The sequence below is a fragment of the Hirundo rustica genome, chromosome 7 (assembly GCF_015227805.2).
Source record: "Hirundo rustica isolate bHirRus1 chromosome 7, bHirRus1.pri.v3, whole genome shotgun sequence".
NCBI lineage: Eukaryota > Metazoa > Chordata > Aves > Passeriformes > Hirundinidae > Hirundo > Hirundo rustica.
This window is the reverse complement of record NC_053456.1, coordinates 23,340,815-23,356,852: the sequence shown is the minus strand read 5'-3', so window position 1 is coordinate 23,356,852 and position 16,038 is coordinate 23,340,815. Positions and strand designations below refer to the sequence as shown.

Genomic DNA, 16,038 nt, shown 5'->3' with positions numbered 1-16,038 from the left:
GCTGGAGAAGTGTATTTCAGTTCTCCACATGTGTATAAGCACACACGCATGCAGTCTTCTATTTTCATTCTCTTGTTATGCAAGGGTTTAAAATTAGTTGTATTTGTGAATTAATATAATTCGCTGGAATAAATTTCAGCTATTTTTACTCTGTAGTGAGCTTTATCACCATGCTATCTGGATAGCTCACAAACACTATTTCTCCTCTATACCCTATTCACAGTGTAAAATATTCAAAGTCTTGATGATGTGAAATCTGGCAGGGAGAAAAAATGGTGTGTGGTAAATCGAGGTTCTCTGCTGATACATGGTAAAATATAGTGGCACCAAAGAGGAAAAAAACATCTGGATTTTGATAGTACCTCGTGACACTTCAAAAGGTGAGATTACAAAACCCAGCATTGCTAGTGTTGTATTTTGTTTTATACACCTGCAATTCTACTTTCCAGGAGCAAGTGAAGCTGAAGCTTCACTAGAACACTGCATGTCGAGATGAGGCTCTGCCTCGGGATGCCAGGAAGATGGGTGGAGCATCCTGTGGTCTGTGTGTCTCTGATTACCGCTGTGCTAAAGAGCGAGGCTGGATTTAGTGCACAGGATTTCTACCCAAGACTCGAGGTCTGCCTCATTTTGGTTTCATATATAATCAAAAACTTCCTTTGTTTCACAGTATTTATAGGAAGGCTTCATTTCCTTAATTGCAGTTTCACTGTAGTTTATAAAGAAAATACAGCATGAAGAGTCATTGTTTTTATGATCTGTGTGTCATGTCGAGGGAGAGTGAGCTTCAAGGTTCGTTGCATGGCAGTTGTCATCAGTCTGTGGAACTCTCATTTGGAACGACAGCTTTAATTTTCACCCTAACCCTGCTGTTGGCTTTCACTTAGTCTTATTCCTTGTTCCTAAAACGTGCAGTCTCTTCTTTTTCATGGAAGACCATTACAGTCTCTTTTCATAACCATAGTTTAAAGGGGGAGTAGGAAAACTCATATCTGTGGAGGGCCCCTCTTATTTTCTTAAGAAGCTTTCTGCTCCCCCTGATTGTTCTGAGCTACATGTGAAATACTTAGTTTCTTATCAATCAGTGTTTCAGAAGAAGATTCCACAAACCTTATAGACTATTCTTGTGGAATTGTCAGGAAGAAAAAAGGCTCTAATATGTTTTAAATGTATGGTTTTCATTTTCATTGAATGTTTCTCCTGTTAAAAGATAGAAGTGCTCATTTTCTCTTCCATATAATATTCATTATTGCCCGTGTTCAGGACTAAGTGATTTTCTATTCATCTCTTCTGTAAACACATCTTTAGCATTTCACTTCAAAAGAAAAGCCTTCGCAGTCTATAATCATACTTATTGCCTCTTCTTTCTCTCTCACACTTTTCCCTGTGATTCTGAACCATTCTCTGGGGCCATCCAACACAGCGTTCCTGTTGATGGGACCACACCACTAATTTTCAAAATGTCATTGTATTTTCTGTTTTGTTTTGTTTTGTTTGGTGGATTGTTTTTGTTTTCCTTGTACTTTGGAACCGTCTGTGTGTTTGCTTCTTGACAGCCACTGAGCTGTCCACAGTGATGCTCTGGTCTTTCTTCTAAAACTTGTACACCAAACTTGTCTGAATAATTCACAAGAATTCTTGTAACGTTCGTTGCTCTGTTCTTGTCATGTTCATTGCTCTGTTCTTGTCAACAAAGACTTGCAGCTGTCAATGTTTTGTACTTTCAATTAATTTGAGTTTTTTAGTTTTGTGTTCACTTTTGTTTCAAGTAAGCTGAGTGGCAGCTTGCTGCACTACGCAGTGCCGGAACACGGCTTTGGGACTGTTCCTTTTGCCACCCTGGCCATGTCTGCGTGAGCTGTCTAGCACCACGTCCCAAACCTCGCAACTGGCTGCTTTTTTAATAGCCTCTCGTGCAGGACTTATTAGAGGCTTTCTTGAAAGTCCAGACAAATCAGATTATTCCAAGTAGATTCCTATAATTTTAATTGTGTTTAAGTTAATACATTTACTTTTCACTGAATATCAATCACATATCTAAAAATTAGGTCAATCAGTTCCCTAAAGACCTTTGATATACAATTTAAAGGATTAAATTGCTGAAGAAAAGATGAAAAATCTTTCCAAGAGGGTAATTCAAGGACTTTAGTTCAAACACGTTTTAAAATGTATTTAAAGGGAGAGGAAATGAGTAAGATAAAGAGACCGGGTGTGAAAAAATGCTGTGAGTCCAGGTGGTTGAGCAGCTTCATTTGAAATTACTTGAGGAACAGCTTGAGTTTAATTTGTTTCACGCCAAGGACCAAAAAACCCCAGTGAAATAAAATACTTTACTTATTGAAAACTATCTTAATCCCTTGAACTGCTTCGTTCAATCACAAGTAGACATTACAGAGCTGCTGCGTCCCCGACTTGCTGCAGCAGGTGACAAAAGCAGGAGGAAGCGTGAAGGCAGCATCACTCCCTGGGGATTTATCCGTCCGTGTGTTACCCCGGACGCCAGGGCGCGGAGCCCGGCGCAGGGAGAATGAATGTCACACGCACAAAGGCTCGACTGAGAGCAAGGCAGAGGGCACCCGCCGCGTCTCCTCCTGCCCTCTGCCCTCCGCCGACAGCGCTGGAGCCCTCCGGCCCGATGGAAGCGGCGACAGGGCCGGGGATAGAGGGAAGCTGCTGCTGGGAAGAAGGGCCGTGTCCCAGAAACAGCCTGCTGCTGGAGCCGAGCGTCCTCCTCAGCTCCTGCCTGGTGCAGCGCTGCGCAGAGCACGGGCACGCCCGGGGAGGCTGACACAAGCTCAGGACAGGCACGGGAAACAGTGTCCTTGCTGAGCTCCTTACTGGAGACAGAACTGCACGGAACGTGCTCTCTCTGGGTTACACACACGCTTTTCTAGCACACGGTCTGTGCCAGAGGAGGACAGAGATGGACAGCCAGGGTTGGCTTCGGCTCCTTCCTTTGGCTTCCCTCTGTTCTGCTGAGCCTTCGCTCCTTTCTCTGCTCAGAACTAAAACCAGTGAGTGACAAAGCTGCAGAGAGCTCTCGTGAAATTTTTTTCTTGCCTGTTAAAGAATGCATGTTCTTCCATCTTCCCCCTACAGTCGCTGTCTTGGAGGTTTTAAGCTCCAAAAGGAATAGGTGGAGGCTGTATGGTTTTGTACGGTGATGGCTGGCAGAGGAGACAAACTTGTCATACATCATTTCCTCTGCTGAGACACAGCAACCTGTCTCTGCCATGCAGTTGCCAGATTCACACGTATTTTCAAAAGAGGTGATTTCCTGTGTGTCTACTGGGAAAAAAAAAAATAAAGAAAATTTGTCCCTAATGAGCTAAAAATTGTGAGAGAGAGGGAGTTTGTGTAGGTGGAGATCTGAGCAGTGTATACTTAGTCTTCCTTTCATTCTGGTCCCAGAATTAATTCATTTGTTTCTGTGGTTCTTTTCGGCAGGGATTTCTTGTTATAAAAAAAGTGAGACTACCGACTGTCTTGATTCTTTCCTATTTGCCCATGCTGTGCAAATGTTAAAAAAAAAAAAAAAAAAAAAAATCCTACTGCTTTAATATACCTGCATAGTTTAGTATAGGAAAAGTTGGTTTTCATTTCTGCTGAATGCTGCTGTAGCCATGATTGCTGATGTCCTGATCAACTTAGTCTTTCATTTCACCTTTATAATGAAGTTGGAGAGAAGAGGGAAAGATTGAATACACATGAATAGTTTGGTAAAAGATCCTCTAGGTTAATAGCTCATTACCTTAACTCATTCAAATTCCATCCAATTCATTTCTCAACATAATTACAGAGCAGACCAAATTTGATAAAACTTCCCTAATATATAAAGTGCATTTGTTGTTGTGTAGATAAGTGTGCATCTGCACACTGAAGCATTTCCTTATCTATATGGAATGCAGGGTATTCATTAGTGTTCCCCTTGGAGCTTCCATCAAATGGACATGGTGGGAGCTCAGGGGGAATCTCCTTCCTCCTTTTGGCTCAGGCAGCAAATCTGCTACCAAAATCTGCACATCCTCCAAAATGTATACTAGACTTTGAACAGCCCACAGAGATCCCTTCTGCCTTATTGTTTTCCGTGGGGCTGCTGCTGTATTTCCTTACAGCCTGTCATTGGTACTCACAACACCCAGGAGACAAACTCGCTCTGCAGCCAACAGAGGCCCCATGAAGAAGAGCCCTCCTGATGTATTTTTTGCTAGTTCTGAGGAAGCACAGAGCCTGGCACTGCTATAAAGCAGTGCCTCAGGCCTGCCTGCCCTGCAGAGATTCTGACCCCAAGGGTGGCCCAGCCCCATCTCCCTTCCACAGCCTTGGGAAAGGTTTCACAGAGCCGCCTTCCCTCTGCTCCCAGAAAGCTGTTGCTTCTCTGAGGAGCTTGGTGTGGTAGCAAACCCAGCAGTATAGGACTAGGGGCAGATTCTTTTTTGCAAATGTAGCCTCAGAATTCTCCTCTGAGCTCTGATCCTGCTCTTTCTTTTACCAGTGCTGAAGTTACTCTTTTTCTGTACATGCTAAACCTCCTCAGAGGGAAAAGGCAGATCTCATGGTAGTGCACTTTTTACATTGCACATGAGGCTTGATTTGCTTCTCTGTGGTTGCACCAGATGCAATTTTGTTTGCAGGATACTATTTTAGTGACTGTTCTTTTTCTGGGACTGTGTAATCATATAGAGGCAGCTTTTGATCTGTTTAGTATGTAATTAAGCTGTATCTATTGCTGTCTCTCTTTGACAGAATGGCAAGAAAACTAATGAACAAACACATGCCGGGGGAAAAAATCAACTTTTTTCAGTTGAGTTATAAACCCTAAGAAAATCAGATGTACAAATGAAGTTTTGATATAATTTCTATTATTCTTCTCCTAAAATCTTAATGTCGAGTAACCATCCATACAATCTAAGGAAAGAATACATATTTAAAAATTATTGTGGGTCTCAGTGGCAAACACATACTTCTAGGGCTATAATTTTTTAAAGCTGCAGAGTTGTATGTTTAATAAGCAGCTATTTTATTATAGATTATGCTGGGTCTTTATATATATTACAGAGCTGCATATTAAAATTAATCTTTAAAATGAGTAAGCAGTTAAGTGGGAGAATTTAGGTTTCCCAAAGTTACTTTACTGTGTTGCCTGCCAACTACAATTCAGTAATCACAATATTGCTCTTTTACCAATTGAACAACTCAGACTCAACAGTATGCATGAAATCCCTGTGTATTTAAAAAATGGTATATCCACATAATATATCCATCCCTCCTACTAGTTAAGCAGAAGTGACTTCCTGCAGCTTGAATGAATATGTGTATGCAGGCATAAAAGTCCGCTGAAAGTAAGAAATCAGAATGATCTAAATCTTGTGTACTCTTTGTTTCTTCTCTTCCTGAGCTGTTCCAATGGCACAAGCCTGCTCTAGGTGTCCAGTTACTGTGCCTGTAGACTGACGCGTGTGACTCATCCAGTGTGTCAAGAGGCATCCACCCTATTGCTGCAATTTCTCACATTTCTGCTGAAATTAAACAAGCACAGCTGCAGCTTGTCCTTTAAATTTTATTACAACTGGTCTCCGTTCAGGTTTTGTAACTATTTCAGTTGGTTTGCATTTTTTCCTGTGTTTTTTCAGAGTTATCTTTTGATGGAAGAAGGGGAAAAAAGTTTTAGTATGGAAAAGGAAATGTTTCCATATGAGAGGGAAGCTTTGAAATGCTGTCTCTCTGCTGGTGGAGGGAAAAAAAATCCAACCAATAAAGCTGTAGTCAAACACTTATAAATTTTCAGAATGGATAGTCCTAGCCCACACTGTTCAATAACACAGGTAATGCTAGTACAAGCTTTTAGTCTAGAGCTGAGGTGTATACATTTATCCTTTTACGTAAATGCTCTTGTGCTGCCTTCCTACACTGAAATATGCTGCAATACCTGCAGAAAGCACCTAACAGATGTGTCTGCTTTCAGACAGGGCATGCTGTACCACCTCAGTGAAGCAGCTAGCTCGTGTCACCTGGCTTGCCAAACTTGCACTAGTCTTGTTTAAGACAGAGCTACAGCTGGGGCCAAATCCTATTCTTGCTGTCACTAGGGTAATTCCCCGTGGGGATTAATTAGAAGGGCTATTATTTATTTTATAATTCTGGATTAGGCATTGAGATTTCATACTGAATAGCATTAATTCAAGTACTTGCAATCAAGGACACAATGCATTTTTATAATGCTTTGTTTGATTCTCATTGTTCAGAGAAGATCTTGAAGCTGTTGCAAAAGTGCCTTCCACCACGACCCTTTTTATTTGAGTCCACGCTACCTTTTACAAGGTAAGCTTTGCCTATGTGAAGAATGAAAGATCATAGTTATCCTTGGTACCTTTTTCAATCCACAGCCCAAGATAGAAGATGACTAGTTTCCCATGTGATCTAAACCACTAGCACTTATATTGGATTTTGTACTTCATAGTTTTCCATCAGGGGAAAAGTGCCAAAATTACGCTGCGTATGCTTGGCTTGTTTTTTGTCCTTGAAGTGGCAAATCTCCGGGAGAAAGGAACGCCCTTAGCCAAAAAATTGTCTTTTCAAATCTGATTTTCTTGGAGTTGTAGTTTGCTGCACCGCTCTTATATAAATATAATTTTTTTCAATATATAAGCGTCCTTGCTTTTTATTCAGTGACACCAAAATAATAAATGCATTAGTTCAAATGTCTTATACTACCCTTCTCACGGTTCCTTATCTCCTATTCTGTGCAGGATATTTTATATTTCACATAATACTGCTGTGCAGTATTATTTTATAAAACAGATGGGAACTCAGGAGGTGACTCTGATCTTTCACCTGTACTTTAAAGAGATACTGCATAGTTCTTATCTGGAAACCCCTGGTGATTTTTAATGGACTCAGGTTTAGGAACACTGAGGAAAGGAAATATTCTAATTGGTTTTGTTTTTCAGCTGAAGAACAGTTTGTTTCTATGTTAAATGAAGTAGTGAAAACAAATAGCATGCCATCTGGCTAGCCTACCTGGGTACTTTACCAGGAGGTTTTCAGATGTTCTCTCTGCCAGTTTACAACTTCTTAAGTCCTGTGTTACTGACGTACTTTCTTTACACAGTTGTTCTTTCCTGTTTAAGAATTATCTTGTTCCTTGAACTGAATTAGAATTTTAAAAATCATACACTCTTTTGCAAAGATTTCCCCTGTCTGTTGTTTGAATTATTTATCCCCTAAGTTAAAAAATCTCTATTGTTTCCAACATCCACAGTAAATTGGTTATACAGAGGAACAGTCCTCCATGTTATCTGTGAAGCTGATATTCTCAGGGGGCAGGATAGCATTGATGTACCAGTGAGCTCTCATTCTTGGAACAGATTGTGACTGAAAGGAAGGGTTTAGCAGCTTTTCTGGTGCTTGGAAAGATGTCATATGTTTTTCTTTAGATCACTTTTTTTCTGCTTCAGTTTCTCAAAACAAGAACATCCTGCAAAAATAAAAACATTTAACATAGCTGGGAAAGGAATGAAGTACAGACAAAAGTAATTTCATAAAACCAGAATATTTATTGCTGATTGCAACTTTTAATATTGCTTTTTCTTAGCATGAAACAAACATATGTTCACAAATATATTTGAAAGCAACTGTGAGCATATAAATGACAACAAATTTGAGAAGAAGCATTCATATGTGTTTCTGGTTCACCTGTTCATTGTTTATGATGAAGGTGCACACTCCACTCTAATCACAACTTAGAGATGTGGTTCTCAGAGCATGACACAGATAATAAAGAGAATTCCTTCTGTCAAACACCTTACAATCTAAATCCAAGTAATTGTTCTCAATGCGCAATCAGGAAATAGAAATGCTATCATGGGAATTAACTGATCTGTCACAGAGTACAAATAGCATAGTTATGTAAGATCGAATGGTTGGCAGATATTTATATGAGTATACTTTATGAACTAACTTATCAAATAATTTGGAATAATGCAGATAATTTGTAGGCATCCTTCCCATCTGATACTGAGCAGTCTAAATATAGGTAGCAGAGGCAAGTTTATAAAAAGGGATAAATTTGAGCCATTAAGAAGTCAAGTGGGACACTTAAATGCACTTTAAAAACTCCAGGAAATTGGAAGTCTATGGACAAGAATAAAGAACAGTAAAAGTTAATAGCAGATTTCAAAAATCATCTCAAGTAACTCCATCAAATATAGATGCAAAGTAAAAAAAAAAAAACCCAAATAAACAACAAAAGCCCAAATCACTGTCCTCCTTAAAAAATAGACTGGTTAGCAAGTAGCAGGTTGGCTAAGTAGTTGCTTTGTCTGTTTATACAGGGGAGGCAGATGGAGATCAGCTAAATCTGGGATTGTTTTCCCAGAGGCAATAATGAGGAAGCTGGAAAATGTACAGGCATACAAGATACCTGGTTATAAAATGTCAGATTTCCTTGGAGGAACCAAAACTCAGGACATGCATACAGATGTGAATTTTAAATTGAGTAAGGGAATCTATGAAGTTTCAAAAGTCTTTAAAAAATGCTTGATCCCAAAACAACTCTTTATTGTAAAAAACAAACCAAAATCCCCCAAAGAACAGGTGACAAACAAGGAATTGCATGCCAGCGGGAAAAACTCTAACAAAGTCTTTTGAAGAAAGGTTATGAGCAAATACCAATATCTCAGTTTGGTAGGGGACTGGGGCATGGATTCAGGCACAGATCTTAATTCAGTCATCATTTCTTCACCATTAGATTTTTAGCTGTGTTTTATTGAAATTCTGCTTATGAGGCCTTAATTTTGAATACTGTGGAAATTAGTGGATATCTTCGGGGAAAAACCACAAAACCAAACACCTCTCAAGTTCCTTCTCCTCACGTACATGGTGACAAGGCTGTTACTGTCTTTGAATGGGTATAGTGCAGAACAAACACAGAAGGCTGCCCATACCCACTTAAAGCTAATATGACTTTAGAGAATCTGTGGCAACTACTCTGGGTAGAGAAGATGTGTTGAGGAAATAATTTAGAAACATCTCCAATTATAAAAAGCATTGGTACTTAATGGAGGGGAAACATTGAAATTAGTGTACCTGTAGTTTCTGTGTCTACATCTGGTGTCCCAATTTCTGAAGTGTCTTTTACTGAAACACTTCTCAGCAGAGCTAACATTTAATAGGTTACCACTGCAGAAGCCAGTTGAAAAGAAGTCCTGGAACTTGTGTAACGTGCATTGAAAGTATTTATTCTTGTTGTTATTCCTTGCATTATTTGCCATATGGGATCACCAAAAAGGCAAAACAACATTTGGAGCATAAGGATACTGTTTCAAAATTTTGCACAGACAACAAACAAACAAACACACATGAAGTCTGTAGTCATACCTCAAATGCCCTGTGGTGCTAAGAGGCACCTTATTTTTGAAATGGATAACAGTAAAACGTCATTGAGCCTTAATCCTCAAAAAAGGCATAACAGTCAAACAAAAAGACTTCCTCAAAATAAGTGGGAGGCCTTTCATATATATAAAAAAATAGCTTAGTGTGGAGAACACAGCAGTTTCCTTGTTTGCTGGGGACAGAGAAATATTTACTTAGATTTCTGGCACTCTGTCTCTTACGGGGTGAGTCATGAATGTGAAGGTTGCTTGAGGTCTCCTATTGGTGACCTCTCCTCATAAAATGATATCAAATGTCACCCAGATGTAATATTATCATTGCCTTTTGTAGAAAATATTTCCCAGCTCTTGGGACCTGCTGATTTGATGTTGGGTTGCAGGCATCCTGAAGATATTTGTTTGCATTGACCATTCTGCATGGATCTACTCCTTTCAGTGACAAACTTGTGTCACGTTAAACCCATGTTCAGTGACAGATGTTTTAGAAAAGCCATCCACGTTTGTTTTGGTAGAGCCAAATTTAAAGTTCTGAAAAAAACAAAGTGATAAAATGCAATTCTAATTCACACTCAGCATGTCTTCTTCATACAGTGCATATTCTTACTTAGGATAAGATCCCACCTCTGTCTGGTTTTATATACTGGTTTACGCAGATTTGCAGAAATGCATCCAATAGAAGCTTCTCCTTTCCAAGAGGTTCCTCTGAATTTACAGACCTGTTATCTCCTTATAAAATCTCCCAGGCTAAATAGTCTTCTTGTTGCTCGCATCACTTTTGAAGTTGCTTTGATATTCTACAACTATTCTGTAATTTCATAAGTTCTAGTGTGCTTTCAGCATTTATGGAGATGAAATGTGACATCTTGATAATAAAGATCACAAGGCATTTAAAATTTTCCATCCTTCACATTTAAACAATTCTGTAGACCACAGATAGGGACCTGGAGTCAAGAACTGGTGAGCTGCACAGTGGAAGACAGCTGTGAAATGCATCATAAAGATGTGTACAATTGTGGGTTAAATTTTACTGTTTCTGATGAGAACAGGCCTTTCAAAGACAGACCCAAGACACTTTTGCATCAAGTGTTTGAAACCATGTACAACTATCACCCTCCATTACATGTCTCTGTAGGAAGCTGATGGTTAGAATTCACTGAAATATCTTTTTTCTTTTAATAATGAGCCACTGAACAGAAATGTACTTGTTCTGAAGAATGTTATAGTATTCACAGGGGTTCTGATACATGTTCCTGTTAACAGCAAATACGGTGCATGGTCATTTGCAGACCACCCTTCTGTTTGAGATTGAATAACATCTCTGTGGCAACTACAACAGCTGCTTACATAAGTAAAATAATACTGCCTGGACTAATAGTCTTAGCTCTTTACAATAGGACTTGAAAGTTGGATATGAGGAGAAAGTTGCTGAGTTTTTGTCAACTCAGAGATATTTTGAGATTTCTGAATGTGTTTTGGAGACTGTTGTGCTAGCTTACTGCAAGTTTGTCTTGAAAAGGGCTAAAAGAGACAAAAAATAAAATATTAACATTTTGGATATTGCTAATGTGCAATCATATGTGTATGTGCCTTTTCAAGATAATTAATTTGATCAATTTATTGTCTGACTGATTCCAAACCCACTCTGGGTATTTTTGTTGTTATTGTTGTTCGCTGCTGAAGCAGGGGTGTACATTCAAAATTCCTCTATCACTGGTCCAACATTCCCAGTTTCAGCAGTGGATTTTTTCCTACTATGCCATCTATTCTGCTGCTACACATTCAGACAAACTCAGGACTCCTGGGGAGTCCTAGCTGCTCTTTCTCTCTGTAGGAGACCAGCAAATCTTTCAAAAACACTTAAGTATGCTATAAAGTTCAGATTTCTTCTGAGCAAGAAGTTTGTGGTAGGCAAAACACCAGAAGAAGGGTTATATTCATGTTTTTATGGGATGATTAATTCAAACTCTCAGAATTTCCTGTCCTGAATGCTAAAAGAACTCATTGAACATTGAAAACTGTAAACAAGGTATGATGCAATTCTTTATAGTATTAAGTGTCACTGCTCTTCTCCAAAAACTGAAATTAAAGTTCAGCAGGAAGTTTTTCTCCAATGTTAAACGTTCTTGTTTTCCTACCTGCAGAGGAATAACAAATATTGTAGGATTGCCCATTGGCATCACATTCTCCAGGAGCAGTGTTTGAACTATAAAAGCTAACTCGAATTATACAACTGCTGTAAAATTTCTTATACTTAGGTTTGCATTCATTTTGATGTTTCTAGCATTACCATTATTTTTCTCTTAAGTACTTACAAAACCTGATGTTTTCTAGTGCAATGTTTATATTTAGGACACACTTTTACATTTGACGAAGCAGAGCTGACGAGCGGCGGCTATTGTTTTGAAGCCCCCGCAGGTGGGCTGGCAAAGCCGGAGGGCTGGGGGCTGGCCGCAGGTTGTGTGAATTTAGGGAACGAAGAGCAACCGCTGACGACCAGGAGCTGAAGGGGTAAGGAAAGCAGGAGCGGTTCCAGCTGGGTGTTCGGGGATCGTTTCTCATAGCTGTGGTCCCTAGGACGAGGCTGCGCTCGCTGCCTGTGGCACGCCGAGTCCCGGCCGCTCCGGGGCACACCGAGGTGACCGCGGCCGGCCGGTGCTGGGCTCGCCGGGGCCGAGCAGACCTCTGGGCTGGCGGAGAACCCCTGCAGCCCGGCTCGGCTCAGCGGGAGGCTCCGGGCTCCGCTGTCCCTGCGGCCCGGCCGCCGCTCCCCTCACGGGCCCGGCCGCCGCCACAGGTGCCGGTGCCGCCCCGCCCCCGGCGCGAGCGCGCAGGCTCCGCCCGCGTGCCGACCCCGGCCCCCGCCCCACCTGAGGCACGGACGGACGGACGGATAGACAGACAGACAGACAGACAGACAGACAGACAGACAAGCAGTAGGACGGACGCGTCGGGAGAGCCGCGGGGCTCCGGCGGAGTTGCGCCGCGCTCGCCTCGGTCCGGCAGGAGCGGGGCTGCGGCGCACGCCCGCCGGTGCCGCGCTGCCTGCCTCCTCCCCTGCGGGCGGCTGCTGAGGTGAGCGGCGGCGGCACCCGCCGGGACATCGCTCGGTGTCACGGCGCGGGGCGAGCGGGGGTGCGCGGCCGGAGCCCCGGAGCAGCCCGCCCGCTCCGCGGCCGCCGCCGGGAGAAGTTTGCCGGCCGGAGCCGCAGGTAGCGGTGTTCTCTTGCCCGGGCGGGGTGCGGGCTGCCGGGGGCTTATCGGCGTCTCCGCAGCATCGCTTGTTTGCCGAAAGGATAAAGCGCGTCTCTAAATAGGTCAGGGGCTTCGGCAGCGCCAGGGATTTGCGTAACGATTTTGGTTACGTGGGAAAGGTGCGGGGCTCCTGCTCCCGGGCTCCGAGGCTGGACCGAGCGCTGCTTTCCCGGCACACGGAGTGACTTTTTAAAAAGAAGTGGTTGCGTGAGCTCGGCTCGGCTTTCTTGTTTTTTAAATCCCGACGACTTCGGGAAAGTTAAATTTCTTCAGCAAAGGAGAAATTAACCGACATGAAGGAGTCATCCTTGATGAGCTAATTACGCGTGGTGAGTGTAAGTGCTTGGCATCGCAAGCCCGCGGACGCTGATGGTGTGCTTAAAGTGTTAAAGTTTATGTCCTGATGACACTGTTTCGAAGTATGCGGGGGAGTGTTGGGTAGAGGATTGTATTTTCTGCAGCTACAGGCGAGAAATGCCCTCGTTTCAGAGGAATTGCCAAAATGTTCATTCATGTGTGAAGGCTTAGGTTTGTTTTCTCTTGTTTTTGACTCCTGTTCAAACTTGGGAACTCTCTCTTCATGGGGTTCAAAGGTTGTGAGCTTGGCATTAGATCTGTATTGTTAAGCTTGAGTGGGAAATCTATAAATGGAAAAGTTAGAGAAGTGTGGCACTCTGAACCCTCGGAAGTTCCAATAAATCTTCAAAACACAATTTAACTACAGCTAACTACTAGTTATGGGAGGAGGGAGATGATAACTTTATTTCCATACTCTCTGCTGCTGCTTTAGTGCTGCCTTGGACAAAGCATAAAAATGAGATGCAAAAGAAGTCCTCTTGCTGTCAAAGACCTGTACGTTTTCTTACATGAACGAAATGTAACATGAAACAGTAGTGTAAAACCCTGAAGTCACTGGGGATGCACCTGTGTGGTTGCAGCAGGTGTGGATGAAGCGCTGCTGCAGGTCAGGAGCAGAGGCAATGGCAGGGTTACTGGTGGCATGCCCAGGCTGCTGGATTCAGGGAGAACGTGCTCTTCTGCCTCTCGTGGCAGCGCTGTGCTCTCCAGTGGGTGCAGCCACCCTCTGCCTGGTTACTGCAGCTCTGAAAGCAAGGAAAAGGTGTTCCTTTGAGTAGTCCCGAGCTGACACTAGACGGCGGTGAATGGCTTATGCTGCTTCTCCTTTTCCAAAGAAGTAATCTTGCTGCTCCTTTCTATTCACCAGGTCAGTAGACTGCTTAAGGGGAGGGACAGTGTTTTTCCTCTGCTTTGTTTCTAGTTGCAAACTTTTTTTTCTGGTGTTTGGTCTTGCCAAATGGATTTCTTGTACCTCAGACCTTTTCCAGTGGATGGGAATTGATATGCTTGTGTGAAATCTGAACGTAGAAGATAAACCAGGAGTTATGACACTGGTCACATTAATAATTTTTTTTCCTCCCTCAATTGTTTGGCTTAACAATCCACAAGGTAGCAAGAAATTAGAAAGGAAACTATCCTCTTTACGGGATATTTTCACTAAGTAATCAAGGTCTTTTTTTTTTTTTTTTTTTTCCCAAAGAATTATGTAACGGATGCTTGATTAAACCTAAAAATATTTAAAAAAACCAGCAGGTGTCAAGATACTGTGCTGACTTGCCTCTTCCTATACTAATGGGAGCTGTCCATCCCTCATGTGCTCCCTCTGCACTGCACACTCTCTAGCAAGGGATCAATGGTACTCACAGGTTATTCACTGTTTGCATTTTTTTTTTTTTTTTTTAAAGTCTTTTGGATTTCCTCAGCTAAGTTTTAACAGAGAGGCTATTTCTTCCTTGAGTACAGTTGCTCAGGGTTAAGTCAGTATAAAAGCAGCAAAAGGCCTTGTGGAAGATGATAATCTTTTGGGGGAGCGTAGGCTTGTTAGTTAATTAGCTCTGGAAGTCCTAAGATTTTGAACAGCAATAAGGATTACTGCATAAAGGATAACAGATGCTTTACAGTTCTTGCAGTTTTTTTCTCTTCAGAGGTTATCACAAGGGATTGTGGTTTGAGTATATTTACTCTCTGAGTTTGAGAATTTATGAAACGGGGCATTCCTGTTATTCTCATAATGAGCATATGGTATAGTTGTGGTAGTCTCAAATCTCAAAACATTCATCAGGCTGTGTTGGGATGTAACAGAGTACAGAACTGGAGTACAAGGTGCTCTCTTGTGTACTGAAATACACTGCAAAGCTCAGGTCATCTGTAGTTAATGGGAAGAAAGGATGACTTTGCAGTCTGAATAGCTTGCTTTCTGAAATTCTGCTCTTACTTTGTAATATGCCTTAAGCCCTTTGGAATTCCTTGAATGACAACTTGCAGCAGATAAATATTTTAATTTTGTAACTTTTGCATTGCATTCAGAAAATTGTAGTACTTGATATATGTCACCCATGAAGATACAACTGTGAATATTTCATCTTATGTGATCCTTACCTCTGATGCAGTGAACGTAGAGGCAGATGTTAAATGCCGTAATATCTCAGTTAACAAAGGGGATCCATAGGATCCCAGATATATAAATCCCAGATCCATAGAATGCACTTGAATATTTTATCCTCAGGCTGATGAATGTACAGATAGTTGGAAGAATTACAGGAACTTCAGTCTCTTATGTGACTGTAACATCCCTCCGGCTGCATAGGTTACTAGATTTTCACCACATATTCGGCTTGCCTAACTACAGATGCAGCTCAAATGTTGATTGAAGGGCTATTTTCTATTGTTACTTTGCCCACACGTGAAAAAGCTACAGGTTCTTTTCAAATGTAAATTTTGTCTTTTCACTGCAGTTTCACAGAGCATGCATAATCATACAATAGGGAGTTTACGGTTTCCATTATTTAACTAAGGCAAATGTTTTAAAAACAAAACATCAAAAACAGTTTGAAAATTTGTGTCCTAAGGATTTTTGAAAATTTTTTTCACAAAGTTTATATTTTCTGACTTTATCTAATGCACAAAGCACGTGGGGTAATTCTGACAAAAATTCTCTGCACTGTGCAGTCATTTGACATATTCTATAGTGTAGGAGAAAGTGCTGCCAAAGAGTAGCTAGTACTCTAACACAGTTACGTTCAGTGAGAGCACTGAATATTATTTTATATATATATATATATATTATTAAGTAATTTATGTTATCAGTAGTATGTTGGTAAAAATAACAAAGCATTTGGTAATTTGTTCTGGTATAAGGTATCATTTGGTGCTAGGAAATGAGGGTCTTACTCTGCCAGAAATAAATTCTGATGCCCTGCAATACATCACATTCCATGAAATTGCACTAATATTTCCCAGAGTGATTAATCATGCCCATTAACTTACACATTTTTACTGTTTCCTTTCTAAGTGATTGCTCTACTCAGATAATGTG

At 41.3% G+C, this 16,038-nt stretch overlaps 1 protein-coding gene across 5 annotated transcripts in view; it reads left to right on the top strand.

Annotated features, from left to right (window-relative positions):
• The first annotated feature begins 11,828 nt into the window (after positions 1-11,828).
• ZNF385B (zinc finger protein 385B) overlaps positions 11,829-16,038 on the top strand; it is a 155,623-nt gene continuing 151,413 nt past the window's right edge. Inside the window, exon 1 of one of the 5 annotated variants that reach the window (XM_040070376.2) lies at positions 11,829-11,900. Coding sequence is in view for 1 of the 5 variants with exons in the window: in XM_040070372.2 (XP_039926306.1) it covers positions 13,815-13,869 (55 nt within the window). In the remaining 4 variants the exon portion in view is untranslated. Of the gene's footprint in view, positions 11,901-11,948; positions 12,028-12,395; positions 12,465-12,729; positions 12,974-13,802; positions 13,870-16,038 lie in introns of those variants that run through there. The other 4 variants (XM_040070377.2, XM_040070375.2, XM_040070374.2 and 1 more) reach the window with 4 other exon arrangements.